The 16,845-nt window shown below is 42.7% G+C and overlaps 2 protein-coding genes across 5 annotated transcripts in view; one reads left to right on the top strand and one right to left on the bottom strand.

Moving 5' to 3' along the window:
• Positions 1-16,845, bottom strand: part of LOC119165924 (ATP-binding cassette sub-family C member 2) — a 1,429,043-nt gene that overhangs the window by 830,854 nt on the left and 581,344 nt on the right. For all 4 annotated transcript variants that reach the window (XM_075882663.1, XM_075882666.1, XM_075882665.1 and 1 more), the window contains one exon: positions 10,138-10,341. In XM_075882663.1, the coding sequence (XP_075738778.1) occupies positions 10,138-10,341 (204 nt within the window). The remainder of the gene's footprint in view (positions 1-10,137; positions 10,342-16,845) is intronic.
• On the top strand, positions 10,787-15,097 carry LOC119165925 (uncharacterized). Its single transcript, XM_075882597.1, has 5 exons — positions 10,787-10,791; positions 11,515-11,754; positions 12,883-12,983; positions 13,415-13,479; positions 14,977-15,097. Exons 1-5 carry the CDS (start codon positions 10,787-10,789, stop codon positions 15,001-15,003), a joined length of 438 nt encoding a protein of 145 aa, XP_075738712.1. The 3' UTR covers positions 15,004-15,097.

Genomic DNA, 16,845 nt, shown 5'->3' with positions numbered 1-16,845 from the left:
GCCATGGTGATGCTTGTGTTTAATTTAGCCCATCGCCGTCGAGGCGACTGGGGTGCGGCTGAATTTGCGGCTCGGCGTCTGGCAGCGCGTTCTGCTGCTGTCGACTCTGTTGCTGTCTAGCGTAGGGCTTACTCACCGTTCTAATTGGTCTGCCCGCAGATGTTGGGAGTCGCGCTTCAATGTTTTCTATGCGCGCCGTGTGCGCAGTGAGCATTTGTGTCATTTGTTCAGAGAGCTTAGCTATCGCACTATTGAACATGTCATTCATCTGTGCCACCTGTTTAGCAAAACGTTCATCGAGGCTGGTCTCGATAGTATCGATTTGTTTCTGTAGCTTATCATAACGGCCAAATCGCTGTGTGGATTCGTGCCTGGCAGGATCTAGTGCTATCCTTTTCGCGATACACGGGCGGTCTTCGCGTCCGCCTGCCCCCTCTCCCGAACTGCTCTCGTCATCCGTGTCCATCCCCGCCGCCTCGGGTCTCGACGGAGTCGAAGACCGAGGCGTCGGTGGTGGCGGCGCCGTCGACTGTTGCTGCGGTTGTTGCATTCGTGGAGCCTCTCCTTTCAATTTGGAATTTTCCGCTCTAAGGGCGGCGTTCTCGCGTTTCAGCTCTGAAATTATCGATTGTAATGGTCCTAGGCGTTGTTCTAGCGCTCGCTCTACCGCTAGCTTAAGCTCGCTCCCACCGCCGCCACCGACGGCGGGACCGCCAGGACGTCCCGCCGAAACAACGCCGCCGGCGCGAAAGGCGGCTACATCCGCCCATCTCACCTGCTGCCGTGTGCCCATGGGTCCTTGTTGTTGCGGCTGCCGCCACGTCTGATGCTGCTGACTTTGTTGGGTGCCTTGGTTGACAGCTGCGGCGCCCGGAACAGCGCCACCGCGCGTCTTCGACATGCTTCTCGGTTTTGGTGTCCGGCTGCGAGAGCGGGACCGAGATTTACCGCCGCCGCCTCTTGCGTCTCGGCTTGTCGAGCGTCCTCTTCGGGTGGCGTTGGATGAATGACTGTCAAACGCCGGATAATGATTGTAGTAACCTCCGTTGCCTTCGGTGCTAATGCCGCTGTTGTAGATGCTGTCGGACGCTGCGGCCGCTTGCTCTTCTTCACGCCGCTTTCGCTCTAGGCGGCGACGCTTGACTATGTAAGGAGTCTTGTATCTCGCCTTGCAGACGCGGTCACCCGTGAGATGATCCTTGCCACACAGTTGACACCGCGGCTCGCAGCGATGGTCAGACGGTGGGTTACTGCTTCCGCAGCCACGGCAAATCTTGTCGGCAGGGTTGGGACACACGTCGGAGCGATGGCCCAGCCTCCCGCACGCGTAGCACACGTCGATGTGCTTTCTGTATAGGGAACATCTCACAAGCATAGGTCCATAGTATACGTGTCTGGGAACATGGAAACCGTCGAACAATACGATGTTGTTGTCCGTGGTGCCCATTCGCTTGGCATGCAGCACGCCGGGGTTGCGCTGCGTCACTAGGTTGTTAACGATGTCCTCCGGGCTATCGTCTTTGAAAATGTTCCTAATCAGGCCCTTGGAAGTGTTCTCCGGGGCGGCCTGATAGGCGTTCGCCTCGAACTCTCGGTTCCCGATGCAAAGCTTGCTGATGGCTCCGTATCGTTTGGCTCTGTCCGCGGACGGAGTGCTGAGCACCACGACGTTCTGTTTAACGTTGAGGCAGATGCTGTCCTCTCTAGCCGCTTCTCTACCGATACCTGCCGCGTTACGAAGGCAGCAGTAAATGCGATCTATCTTGTATTCAGCCCCGTTGAATCCGCCGCGGGGGCGCACAATGATCCTGTAGTCATCGGGCGGTAGCTCTGGCATTCGGCTCGCCTTAGCGAGGTGCTGCAAGTAACGAGCACACTTCTTTTTATTCTGCGCCGCTGTGGCAGTATCCAGGGCAATCCCTGTAGTCTCCGCGGCAGCCGCCTGTTGCTGCGTCTCCGTCTTCTGGTCTTGCGCTGACTCGGACGCGCCGTCGGCCTGTTTCTTTCTCTTTACGCTGCACCATCCTGCTCCCTCGCCGAAATCTTCCGGCCGAATGTCCTCTCCTTCTACCTCTACGACATCCATTTAGCCCTGGCAAAGGCCTTGTACGCTGCCGTCGGGGATCGGGAGCTCCGAGGAGGTCCGGCGACACGTTAGGCTTGCAGGCCCCACCGCCGCAGCGGCCGGCCTATGGTGTCGTGCGCAGAGACGCTGGACTTGGCGTTCTTGCTTTCGTGGTGGAATAAAAGGCGCCAATAAGTGGTTAAAAAGTGGTCCCACCTGGCAAAACTTGGTGTCAGGGAAGTCCTTGAAACTGCCGCCGATCGATGGTGAGAAGCGTTTTGCACGATAAATTCGACAATCCACCAAAAACATAGGAAAGTTGCGGAGCCGATGCGCAACACGTCCGCACTCCGTGGCCCCCTAGCGGTGTCCTTGAATAATAAAACAATTATTTCAAGCGAATATTAGCGCGAAGAAAACAGGGACGGGAAAAAATACAAACTACAGCGCTGACTCGCAACTTAAGTTTATTCCTAATGATGAGCGGAATATAAGCGAAATAAACGGAATAAGCGAAATAGGTGGAATAGCGTCTACCTAATTTGAATGCCCGCCGTGTTATGAATAAAACTAAGCCTCTCGAAATCTTATTACTGCAATACGATCCTCACATTACTGTTATAACTGAGACTTGGTTACATGAACAGGTGAATGATGCCGACATTTTTCCACGTTCCTATACGGCTTTTCGTAAGGAAAGGCAATCAAAGGGAGGTGGTGTGGCCGTCCTGATCCAACAAAAATTTAATTTTGTCTTGTTGGATGATGTACCGGAACTTTAATGTATCTGTATTGAAGTAACTTTGTGGGGCCACTCATTTATTGTATGTGCATTATATAGACCGCTGGACTCCACTCTTGAATATCTATTAAAACTTAAGGAACACAAGTCTAAATACCATGGCAACAAAGTTATTTTGATTGGCGATGTCAATCTCCTAGGAGTAGATTGGGAACGTTTTCAAACCTTTACAGTCAATATCAGCAATGAAAATACAGTGTTTGACATCATGCTCGCACATAATTTGGTACAGTTGGTTCATGAACCAACGCATTATCAGGGATTTGCTAGGTATATCTTAGATCTGGCATTAATTACCCGTGATATCACAACAGATACCATAGTAATTGGTCAAGGGCTGTCTGATTACTACCTTGTGTCAGTTTCTATTCCTCTGGAACCTCTTTCGGAAACTGCCAACTCGTCGTTTCATTGTGTGAAAGACAATACACGTGCCACTGATGCTTGCATTATCGAGCACCTAGAAACCTGTCCGATAGATTTTGTAACTACCGATGTTTGTAGATTGTGGGACAAATTTAAACGCATATGCTTCTACTCTATCGAAAAATTTATACCGTCTAAACGTTAAAAGGTGCATAAACATACGCCCTGAATGACGAGAAGCATCATTCATCTCAAGCGTAAAGTTAAAAAAATTAAAGAAGAAGCATGCTGACCCCAAAATTATAGCTGATGCTCTAGATAAGCTAGCACATGCCGTACATACCTCGAAGGAATGCTGCTTCAATACGTCACTCGCAAACTTCATAAAGAATGATCCAAAGAAGTTCTGGAACTATATTAGCGAAAAAAGGAAACCCATATTACAGGTTTTTGTCAGTGGTTCAATTGGTATCTGATCAGGCTGCCATTGCTCAACACCTCAATGAGTATTTTCATGGTGTATTTTCTACTCCTAGTGCTTCCCCACCTGTCATAAATGCGGATATTGCTACAAACGTAAACTTTATTTCTTATTCTGGTGTCGTTGCTATGTTGTTGAACTCAAAAACTAAAACTTCTTGCGGTCCCGACAATATCCCTGACATATTTCTGCGTCGCTTTCCAGAGTCTGTTGCAAAATACTTAGTCGTCAATTTCCGCGTCTCTGTGTTGTAAGCGGAAATGCCAGATGACTGGAAGTCGGCACAAATTGTTCCTATATTCAAGAAAGGTGATCATCTAGTACTACAAAAATATTGACCGATCTCCTTAACATCATCATGCTGTAAGCTTACCGAACACATAATTCATAAATAAATGAATTCTTAGAAGAACGCTCAGTTTTAACAAATCATCAACAAGGGTTTCGAAAAGAATTTTCGACTACAATGCAATTGGTTACAATCGTTCATACCTTTGCAGCTTGTCTTGATGCTGATGGCCAAATTGATGTAAAATTCTTAGACTACAGCAAAGCATTCGACAAAGTTCCACACGATAAAATTATAAAGCTTCGGTTAAAAGGCATACCAGAATTATTTATCTCCTGGATCTCAGCTAATCTACTCATTCGCAACCAATATGTTCAGGTAGAATAAAGACAATTGGGCTGCCTTTCGGTGACTTTTGGCGTTCCGCAGGGGAGCGTACTAGGCCCACTTCTGTTTCTGGTCAACATTAATGACATTGTCGATGTAATGAGCAGTCGGGTACAAATTCGTCTTTTTGCTGACGATTGTGTTTTGTTTAGAGATGTAACCTGCATTATTGACTAATGTGACCCTAATACTAACTTAGGCAATGTATCAAAATGGTGTGAACAACGGGGAATGCTTCTTAATGCAAACAATTGCGTGTATCTCCCCCTAATGCGAAAAAAGTCCCATTACACTACACATACAATTTAGCTGAAACACCTTTACTTAAAGTAGCCTTCTATAAATACCTAGGCTCCAGGTTAAGAAGTACCTTATCCTTGAATTTGCACATAAATAGCATCTGCTCTGCCGCTATCCGTAAATTATGCCTTTTCCGCCTGAAACTCAAGACTGCTCTACTTAGTGTTAAAGTCCCCTCCTAATTTTCCTTAATTAGGCCTAAACTTGAGGACTTTTCCATAGTCTGGGATCCCCACACAAAAATTAACATTCAAAACCTGGAAAGAATTCAAAGAAAAGCAGTACGATTCATATATGTAAAATTTTGTCAACCGACTCCCCCACTGCATTAATTACGGAAAATGGTATAGAACTACTACAAATTCGAAGAAAAAAAAGTCGGCTACAGTTTATTTCAGACATAGTAAAAGACATGCTATCCTTAGGCACCGCAGCAAACGTTTCCCCCTTGTTGAGCAGACCCACTCGGTTCCAGTATCCTCATTCCCTAACGCCAATGTCCGCAAGAACTGATACTTTTCGGTACTCCTTCTCACGACCAAAAGATGATTGGAATAATCTAACCGACGCATTTCCTCAAAGCTCTTGACCATTTGTGTAAATACTATTCTTCCATGACTTCCTTAGAACTTTATTATAACCGTGTTGTTCAATTGTTACTTTATTTAAAGTCATAACCCCTCTGTCTTTTATGCAAAGAAATTGTGTAAAACACGCTTTGCAACCTTGTTTCATTCTGTTAGTTAGTGTGTTCCATGTATGCTTACCCTGCTTGGAATTTTTGTCCACAGTATTCTCTAAATAAATAAATAAATAAATAAATAAATAAGTATGACTTCTCAAAAAAGCAAGGAATTGACAAGAAAATAACCATCGCGCAAGCTCACAGTGACAAAACTCTATATATCGCTATGTGGCTAATGAAACGTGCAAGCTATCAATCAGATATGAAACTTCTCTGCATGACAGTGCTATGGAAGGCTGGCTGATAAAGTTATCACCTTGCATCACGTATAAAATGTTTCCATGATTTCTCGGCACCGTTGGTCTCTGTGGCAACGCAAAACTACAGTCTTATCAAAATAAGAATTACACCCATTTCTGTGACAATGAATGGCCAAATGAGAACCTGTGCCACTTTCTACATTACGCGCATGCTCCTGGACTCTTACGTTCACGCATTGACTAGTTTTTCCAATGTTAACCTTGTTGCAAGAACATGTACTCTGCATTGGTTCGACACACAATCAATTTACTCTTATGTTTTATTGTGCGACAAGACGAAAGAAAAGGCAAACTACAAATGCAGTATACAAGGTACCATGTTTTTGCAACAACGTTAACAATAGGCAATCTAGTTTATGCGTGAATATAAGTGTCCAGGAGCATGCGAAACATTTTAAAAAATGGCTCAGGTCCTCATTTGGCCATTCATTGAAGAAATGGGTGTAATTCTTATTTTTATAAGATTGAAATTCTGAGTTGCCGCAGAAAGCAACGGTCCTGTGAGATCGAGGAAGCTTTTCATTTGTCACTGGAACGTGATAATTGCATGAGCAAGCCTTCTATAACACAATCAGGTGCAGAAGTTTTACATCTCACAGATAGCTTGCACGTTTCATTGCCACATAGCGATTTATAGTTTTGTCACTTTCAGCTTGTGCGGTGGTTCTTTTCTTGTTTTGCTTAGTTTTTTCAGATGTCATGTATTCCACTTTTTTTAGGGATAAACTTTAGTTGTGAGTCAGCGCTGTAGTTTGTCTTCTCTTCACCGTTCCTGTTTTCGTCGCGCTAATATTCGTTTAAGATGGAAGGGCACCAACTTGCCCAATTGCCCCTTCTGATTTAAACAATGGCTGGTCTGGCTCACGTATACATGGTCGCACGACAGCGGAATCAGGTAGACAACTCCTGTTAAACATTGAACGAAAGGTGAGCTATGGTTGCCCTGGGAATTTTTTTTTGTTTTCTAGGCACTCCGATTTGGCTGCTATTGTCCAGTGTATTTTGACACATGCATTACTAGGTTTATTCAGAGCCAAGAAATTCACTTTCACAACTATGCGATGAGCCACATTCTTTAAACTCTAGAATATTTTATGTATGTAAGAGATGACTACGGGTTTAGATGTGTGTCTTGGGGTTGCTGAGCATATTTCATGCTCTGTAATAACATATGGGCTACCTTGCGCATGACTGTCTGCAGAAAACCTGTTTCGCAATCCCTGTTACCTTCTGCGCCGCAATTCCATCTTTCTTAGAAAGACGTATAGATTGCTTTAGAAGATACTCGTTGACCTACTCTTGCAAAAAGCCTCTTTCACTGATAATAGTTGAGTGGAATCTAAGCAGCTTGTGCTAAGACATGCAAGGCTCGGAACATCAGAACATGACGTGTATAGAAACTAATATGGTTACTTTTAGCTTCTTTCTAGGCCTTCACTAGATGAGGTGGGTTCTGGGCTGCTGCTCCGTTGGTGCTGGTTTTCAATAGCTGATGCTAGGTTGTAACTTTGTTGGTTCCCAAAGCCAACAAAAGCTATTGAAGAAAGTAACCTTTGCGTGGTTGTGACCACGTGTTCTTTATCGCAGAAAAAGTTGCAATATCTGAAATTATTGTGCAACTAAAAAACGTGACAACGCTGACTGCGTAAGTACGTCTCCTAATTCTTTAGAGTAAAGCTTATTAGAACCGGCGCCCTGCCCACTTGTCTCTTTTTTCATCTGTCGTCTGTTCTAAGCCTTTTACAGGGGATCATACACTACAAAATCACCCAGTTGTTCTCTCTTCTCATTGTTGACTCAAGAAGTAATAAGCAGAAAACATAATTCAGTTATAGGCACATGTATATTGAAATTGTAAACGCAATACAAATATGTTATACGTATTTCGTTTATTTGTAAAGTACTGGCGCAGGTTCGCATAACGCGCCAAACGCTCACTTCTTCAGTGGTTGTCCGCAATAAAAGATAAGTTCTGGCGACGTGCTTATGCATAAAGTGGTTGCGTTAATAGGTGAGTGGGCGATACACTCAGCATACTGCCTGCTTAATGACACCATTCGACATGTTCTACAATGTGTGCACTTCTTTGCTGCTTGAGATGCGCCATTGGGACAGTGTCACACCCGATTTGCTCGATGGGCTCCTGTGAGGAAGTTTGCCTACGTATTACAAGTCTGCGCAAGAGCCTGTGATGCATGCAGCACTGCCAGACGTGAAGGTGTTGCACTGCTGCTGCGGGACGCTGTCAGGTCTTCCAGCGGCAAAGTCTTCTTCAGGGCTTCATTTAGATGGCAGTGTGTTTTGAAGATTTCATTGCAGCGTCGTTGTCAGTGCGTTGATGACTGAGGAGTCTGTTCTATATCTTATAAGTACATTGAACATTATAACTACCGTCCCTCCAACTTCCACAGCACACTCCATAATTATACTCGTCAGACAGGGCAGTTAGATAGGGCAGTGGCCAGCTGTCTCAAGAAACTAAGAATCTCATTAAGAAGCGTCCAAGCATAAAAGCCTTAAGTAAAAGAGACAAAGTAGAGTAGGTAGACTTTTCAAAGTTGATTAATAAGGGTGAGGTATCCGATGTGAGAGAGTAAAACATGGAGAGAATTGAACACTTTCTGAAGAACGAAAGAAGCGCCAAAGGAAAGAAGAGGAAACTTGGAATAGGCAAAAACTGGATGTATGCACTAACGGCCAAGAGAGCCAATATAACAACCATTATGAATAAGATTGTTGAAATAATGGAAGTGTGTTACCAAGATTTGTACAGTACCCAGGACAACCACGACTTTAATAGAACTAGCAATAACCAAAATGACGCCCCACCAGAAATTATAGAAGTCAAAAACCCCTGGAGACCATGCAAAGAGGCATAGCTGCTGCTGAAGGTCAGGTAACATCAGATCTACTGAAAGATGGTGGACAGATTGTGCTAGAAAAAGCAGCCAACCTGTTTACAAGGTGCCTGCATACTGGATGCACACCAGAATCTAGGGAAAATGCTAATATAATCTTAATCCACAAGAAAGAAGATGACAAGGAGTTGTTGAAAAACAGGCTGATCCGCTTGATCTCAATAGTATACAAGCTATTTACAAAGGTAATTGCTTACAGATTTTATACAACATTACAATTCTATCAACCAAAGGAACAATCAGAATTTCGAACAGGCTCTTCAAAAATCGCCACATCTATACTATAAATCAGGTAATAGAGAAATGCTCAGAATATACCCAATCACTACGCATAGTCTTTATATATTACGAGATTGCGTTTGATTTAGTAAATATATCAGTGGTCATGGAGACACTGCGGAATCAGGGCGCCGACGAAGCATATATAAACATCCTGGAAGAAATCATACAGAGGATCAACTGCCACCGTAGTGCTTCATAAAGAAAGCAACAGAATACCAATCAAGAAGGGTGTAAGGCAGGGGGATAGAATTTCCCCAATGATGTTTACTGTTTGCTTACAGAAAGTTTTCAGGAGCCTAGAGTGAGAACAGTTAAGGATAAGAGGTAATGGGGAGTACCTTAGTAGCCTGCGCTTCGCCGATGACATTGCATTGCTGACTAACTTTGGGGAAGAATTGCAAGCAATGATTACGTAGTTTGACAAGGAGGGAAGAAAGGTTGGTCTTAAAATCAATCTGCAGAAAACGAAACTAATGTGTCACCAACTCGCAAGAGAGCAGTGCATCGAGATAGGAAACAGCGCACTAAAGGTCATAAAAGACTTTGTCTACTTGTGACAGGTAATAACCGCAGAGCCGAACCACGAGATTGAAGTAAGTAGAAAAATAAGAATGGAGTGCAACACATTTAGCAAGCACTCTCAAATCACCACAGGTAGATTGCCACTATAGCTCAGGAGGAACGTATATAACAACTGCACCTTGCTGGTACTTAGCTATGGAGCAGAAACCTGGAGATTTACAAAGAGGGTGCGGAGCAGAAACCTGGAGATTTACAAATTGAGGACGACGAAGCGAGTGATGGAAGAGAAAATGGTAGGTGTAACCTTAAGACACAAGAAGAGAGCAGAATGGATTGCGGAACAAACTGAAGTTAAGGATATTGAAAACCACTGGTCAACTAACTAGATTTCCAGTGAAGGCAAGTGGGTTAGAGGGAGACAGAAGGTTAGGTGGGCCGACGAGATTAAGAAGTTTGCGGGTATAAATTGGCAGCAGCAAGCACAAGACCGTGTTTAATAGTGCAACAAGGGAGAAGTCTTTATGCTGCAGTGGACAAAGTTAGGCTGATGATGATGATGACATAGAACATTAATGTCCATACTTCCTGCAAAATCAGGCGAGTGCCACGGCTAGCTTGGCTAACAGGTCTAATCGTTAGCTATAAATGAAGGAACACCATTTGGTATTGTCGTAACACGTATGTGCTGAATTTGTATTTAGTGCATTATTATGAACTTACCAAGGAGCTCATTGCACTGTAGATTGCATCGACAGTTCCGTTGATGAGATTGACTTTCAGCACGTCCTTTAGTTCTGTATCACGGAGGCGACCGATCAAGTCCGCGTGGCTGTTTTCCCAGGCATACATCTTCACTGTCCTTATGGAGCTCAGCAAGTCCAGCATGCGCTTGACCCGGTCATCACGAAACTTCATGCTACGTTTCTGCGATAAAATGATGACAATGTTAATATCTCACACATGGCAAATAATGATGCATGTATAGACCTAGCGCCAACAAAGCTTACAAAAAATATACTGCCGTGCACGTTTTTATTTCAAATTCTGTTTCAAATGGTTTTTGGCCACCAAGCCTGTCTTAAATGTTCAGCGCAAACTGTGCCCCATTTTACTACAAGGTTCACAATTATAACATATCGTTTTGTGAAGATTACGCTCACTTCGCGGTTATTACAAGTTATTCTGGAACCTACGCGGCCAATAGATTGATTGTTCGGTGCCACATGTATGAAGGCAGACGCGCTTCAACGCTTGTCAGTTCATCGCCGGCCGACACTCAGTTCACCGCTATCAGTGCCTGTGTGTTCTTATAATCTAACCTCCTCTTTCTTGGCCACAACATCGGCCCAATAAACAGTTTCATGTGAACATGGAGTCTGGCTTTTTTTGTTCACGTCACGGCCCTGTGACAATACAGAGTGTGATTGAGCAAATGTTCAATTATTGTGTGTTTGAGTAACCCTAAGTGCATGAATAAGTACGAGTGAGGTTAACGCTAAGGTTAACTGATGCTCATGAGTACCAATGACACTTTAGAACAACAGTAAAACCACCGGACCAGAGAGCAAAATACATCAAAGATACACGGCACTGTCGCACACGACGTGTTTACGAGATGACTAGCGTTGTTTTTTCTCACAAAGCGACCTTCTTCTTAAGAAGAACCAATATCACGAAACGTCAGCATTGCGACATAATTGCGAGCAGTATTCTTCCAGGCCCAGAACGAATGCCCAATGGCTGGATATCTTCGGTTTCTTATTCTTTATTATTTATTTATAAATTTGTTTGACAATGATTGCCGTGGTGCAGTAGACAAACGGTGACAATATGAGTCATCTAACTAGGCCTCTGTTATATACATTCTGCGCAATAAACCGTTGTATACACTGTAAAAAGGGGCCGTCATTTTGACAACCATCTCTTTATCAATTTTGACGAGTCATCGGCGTCAAACGCAAAAGACGGGTGCTCCATCGTCATTTAGCGAACGGAGAGAAGCAGGGATGAGAACCACAAAGGAAGAAAAGCTTCCAGTGCGCTTCGGTTGGCTACCACACGTCATGTGACACCCCACTCTCTCCCGCGCCCTTTCAGGTCACCCCTCCACGCGAATATAGAAATAACGCCGCCGCGGCTTGCGTTGCCAGTGCATGCATTGCCAACCTGTTCCTTCCTCTCTCTTCGACCTTTGTGCGTTCTTTTTTTTTTGCGTCAGGAAGATGCTTTCAGCTTGGTGCGCCTATTTGTCCTATTTCTTGCGTGGTGTATTGGAAAGACCGAGGGCCCGTGTAACGCGCGTTGTGCTCGACGATCCAGCCTAAATGCAGGTGCAGGGTGAGCATGCTCATATACCTATATCGTCTGTGTACATCCTTCGGCTATCCATGGCTGTAACACGTCACCTAGTTTGCAAGTTGAAAAGAAGCAAGCGCTAGTTTGCGCAGGTTGTAGAGTTGAATTTTTTAGCGCGTCTGTATGAATTCTCTACTTGCAGTATGCATTTGAGCGACGTGCACGCACCGTTGGAGTCAGCCCAACACCGCTGCCTTTGAAAGTGCTTTCGCGCCTAGGCTGAACTACGCGCAGCAATTTTCAGGCGTCAGCTTGTCTAATGATAAAAAAAAAAGTTCTCTTTCTGTGAAAAAAAAAAGAGAAAACGTGAACGTACGAGGAGCATTAGCGCATGTTTATTGCACATATTCCGCACTTTCGATCGATTGAAAGTGCTTAACGGTGCAAGGACAAGAATAGATTGGTCGTGCGCGTTATTATCTTATGTACCACTCAATACATTGAGGCGAAGATATTTTGTAAGCACTTTTTGCTCTTTCTTTTTATCTGTTCGTTATAATACCTGCGCTATAAGCCCATGATGATCATTACTTTTCTGAGGAACTGAATATTGTGGACGATACAGCCCGGAATTCGTGAAGTTATACGTCAACCAGAAATAGTTTTTTGTCTAGTACTGTGGCTGAAAACTCCACCTCTTCCGAAATTTCTTACTCTGGTTCTCGACCACTAGCCGCCCTAAAAGGCAGACGTTGCTATCATTGCGATCGGGCAATTCTAGCCTGATTCGTGAATCGCAATCGAAAGTGACCTTAGCATGTAAATGCAAATAGAAGCCTAATTACGTCGTGGAAAAAAGACTAAAATGGGAAAAAGAGAGCATATTTTGAGAAACATTGTACAAGAGCCATCGTGCGCGTGGGATGACTGAATTATTTAAAAGAAAAGTTACTGCTTATGAAACCAGCCGTTATCACTTCGTCAAAATTGACCAACTAGAGTTAAGTGCAGCATTATCGACATGTGCAAGCACTTAAAACGCAGTAGGTTTAGGAGGACTCTAGGAGATGTGTCAAGTGCTTGCAAGTTTGTATGCAAGTTACTGCATGCAACTGTGTAATAGACATTATTCACTGACTGCTAATAGGTTCTATCGTTTTTGATTCACAGGCCTGGTCTGAAGGGTCAACAGACACCTTCTGGTGTAGACCGGTCAACTTCAAGCATATTTGCTCATGGACGTAACTGCAACTTTCACACTGCCAAGCGAAGTATGTACTCAATATCTCACAAGTGTTTTTATTTAGTCTACTTGTTTTACCATTTATAGTTACACGTGCATTTCATTTGTAAAGACAGACGAGATTCTAAATTGTCTTCATAACTAGTACCTCAAATTTGGTGTCCAGGCCAACTCTGCCCATGCACCCAAACCAGAGTTGCTTGGCCTTATTGTGAAGGAGCCCTTTATGAAAGCCGAAACGTCGTCTTCTTTTTATCTTTTATTTTGTCATGTGTTTTTTCTCCTTTAACAGTGCGTAGGCTTGTAATAAAAACTGCGTTATCAGCTGCTTATGTTGAACAATCCAAGGCGGCCCTTAGAAGTTTGGTTATGATGTGTAATTTAGATAGGTATGTCTGGTTATTACAATTTTTGTAACGAGTCTAGCTAATTTTTTGCTTGTGAATTCTCGGCATGCAGCTGGAGAGAGCCTGTACAGAATGCCAGCACCACCTCATCTAGCTGTCATATCAACACCTCATCAAGTTTGTCATATACATATTTTTGCTCAAAACTTGATTGATTGATATATTTGTAAGGCTTAACGTCCCAAAACCACTATATGATTATGAGAGACGCCGTAGTGGAGGGCTCCGGAAATTTCGACCATCTGGGGTTCTTTAACGTGCGTTTTGCTCAAAACTTGACTTGTGTAGCTAAGCTTGATATTCAAGGCGAAAGTTTTTGGAAAGATAGAGATGGAAAACTCGAGAACGTGGAGTGTCTCTGGAGCAAACGTTTTGACAAGCAAACATGTCTTCTGCCTTCAAGAAGACAAGTACGCTTCTGGAAAGGTCGTCTCAAGCGACAATGCATGTTCGTGATGTTTTCAACGGAAATATTGTTTTTCTATGGCCTGACTTAATCTGTAAACTTTGTTATATGCAGATGATGAGAGGACTTTATGCAGTCTTAACCTGCTTCACTAATGTATCGCAGGTAGGATGCACCTAAAATTTGTGAACGAGGCTATCTCAAAATGCTAAAGTTCAGTGTTTTTTTCCATTTATATGAATCTATAGGTTCACCAGCCACTGTAAGTATAAAGACCCAGCCAAAAAGGTTTCTGTCGAAGGCGTTCACCTTTAAATTTTGCCATTTAACGCAATATTTGGCTTGTCTCATAAAATTGTGCCTATACCAGCAAACTTGAACTGCATTCTGCGTTCCTATTTCTTTTCCTAGTAAGGATGTCTTTTTCAAGAAGCATATGATAGTTTGTTGCTGCTCAACGTTGGTTTCTATTCATTTTTCCTGCAACATCTGTTCATAAAGCTATGTCCACTGACAGGTGGTACATGTCTATTTTTTGTTGCACCTGGGTCATTTTAAGCCAAGTGTCCCAACTATTTCGGTGCCCAAGTCAAATGTATTGGGTCATTTCAAATGAAGCGTACCCGATCAATTTTCAACCATTTCCGATCATGCTAAAAAATATTTGTGCAGGTATAAGTCAATGTGAGTTGTAGGTAACGAGCCATATTATTTTGCAAAAGATTTTTGTGTTGCCTACCTAGATGGCACCTAAAACTTTAAGCACACAAGTGAAACTGTGTCACTATAAATTATTCATAAAATTTCGCTTGTTCAATCAATTTTAATGATAACATGTTTTTGTAATGTGAAGGTGCTAGTCTTTCAAGACCCTGATAGGTTACTCATTTTATCTTTATTTTTCGCCTTGGCGAAAATTTGTGATAGCTGCACGTTTAGCGTTATTTATAAAAGCACAATTTTTGCAATATTGTAATGTATTATTGTTTTCTGTTTTATATGTTCTCCTATTTTCGGCATGTGACAAAAACCATTACATTTGTTGCACAAAATTCTGTCTGGTGTTCTTTAATTTTTAATGCAGTGTCTGTATCACGCAATTTAATGAAGTTGACACATTTCCGGCGTCTTACTTCTGAAGCCCAAGTATGTAATTGGCACAGTTTATGGAGCATGGATTTATTTTGTCATTCTACTTTCGTTCCCAGGTACAAGGGGCAGATCATCCCGAGTAAACGCTGCGGTAAAGGCAGAGTCAGTGGAGTAGCTCAAAGGGTGATCAGCCTTCTCAAAATACTTCCAAGAATAAATGCGCAAGTATTCACAAAAGCTTTGGTTGCATATTTTGTGCAATGCTACCCATATCTACTGACAGTGGCATGGCGATGCAGACTGCATTACAATTCATTATGACACAAAATACACTTGTTCTCATGAGCCAATATCGACCAAGCATTCAGAGCCTGCTGTCAGCTTACGAAGAAAATGCTACATTGATGGTCTAATAAAAGTTTTATTTGACAAAGAGACGCTCAACTAATCTAATTAGTGATTGCTCTCATCTAAAATTGACAACTTTTGACGGTCAAAGGTTGTCAATCAGACAGTTCAGTTCGTATGACGTTCACTAAAACACGTCGATATGATAAATGAATACCGTCATTTGCAAATGGCGACATTTAGTTATTTTGACGTAAATATCATGAACTTGACGGTTTGCTTGTAATTTGAAATGATGGGAAACACATCAAAATGTAAAATCATGTCGTCATTTGAAATTAATGGCCAGTCGATATGTTGACGGTCATAAGTTTGAAAAAAGAGCTGCTAGTATATTCACCGTTATTTTGACAAAACCTTTACAGCGTATCCAGGGAACACTACTTGCTCGTTCTTATTCTGAATTTTTCTTTGAGTTCGCTCATTTTTGTTTTACTTCTGTGTTCTGTTTAACTAAGCAAGGTTGCTTTATTTAGAGGGGTAAAATTTTATTGTGTTCATGTTGGCCAACTATCGCAACTACAGGTTTTTTTTATCACTTTATCCCAAGTGCCAGCCTGAATAATTCACCCACGATTGAAATATTCTGAGCGCCATGCTATTTATTCTACGCACCGAACATTTATTTCAAGCGCCAACATATTAATTCGGAGCGTCAACTCGATTAGGCCGCGTGCTGATGAGTTTATTCGAAGTGCTACATCTTTATTCCTATAGTGAATGGCTTGATTGGGGTGCCAGTATGTTTAATTACTGCAAAAATCAAAATATGGGGCCTAAAAATGGCAGCACAATTGAAATGCATTTTCCAAACTACAGTCGCAACAAAATATTAGTTGCAATGTATAACGAATAATTAATATTTGTATTCACCACTAATATACGTGAAAAATAAAAATGACTGCTGTCGTTCGCTTGCGCCGAGTTGGTACTTGGCTTTGTACTAGTTTGTATATGAATGCTTAGCCCGGGTGAAATCATTTTAGTTGCAACAAACGAAATAGGAGGAAAATGCTAAGGAATATTTTGTGTCTGTCACTAAAGCTCACATATATATTTTTCTTTGTATAGTATTACATGAACAGTACAAATCTTGTAATGCTGATGACAAATTATGGTTATTGGAGTGCCGGTATGCATGACAAGATGTGAAAAACCTGGCCGTGAGTAGTGATTGGTCAATTCAGAAATTAGAAGATCTTCACAGGGTAGAGCGAAGTAGAGCTTATTCGAAAACGTTTTCTACTTGCAGTACACATAAAACATAAACTCATGATCCTGATTGGGACAACGGAAGATATAATTTACATTCGTATTAGCTGAGATCTTTTTTAATCAAACAAAACCTGAGTATCAGATGAAATACCCGTGTTCCAAGCAAACACACTTTAGAAACACTAGCGTCACCTGTTGTATGAAGACGGAAGTATCTCCTTCGATGCTTAAAAAAACATAACTCTACCCGAACCCATATAAATGCAATTTTGTTTTAAATGAACATTCATTATTTGAAGAACAGGTGTCTATCATCTGTCGGTCGCCATCGTTCTCACCAGGCTGAGCAGATGTCTGCGAAC

Source organism: Rhipicephalus microplus, unplaced genomic scaffold (assembly GCF_043290135.1).
Source record: "Rhipicephalus microplus isolate Deutch F79 unplaced genomic scaffold, USDA_Rmic scaffold_13, whole genome shotgun sequence".
Classification (NCBI taxonomy): domain Eukaryota; kingdom Metazoa; phylum Arthropoda; class Arachnida; order Ixodida; family Ixodidae; genus Rhipicephalus; species Rhipicephalus microplus.
This window is presented reverse-complemented; position numbering and strand designations above follow the sequence as displayed.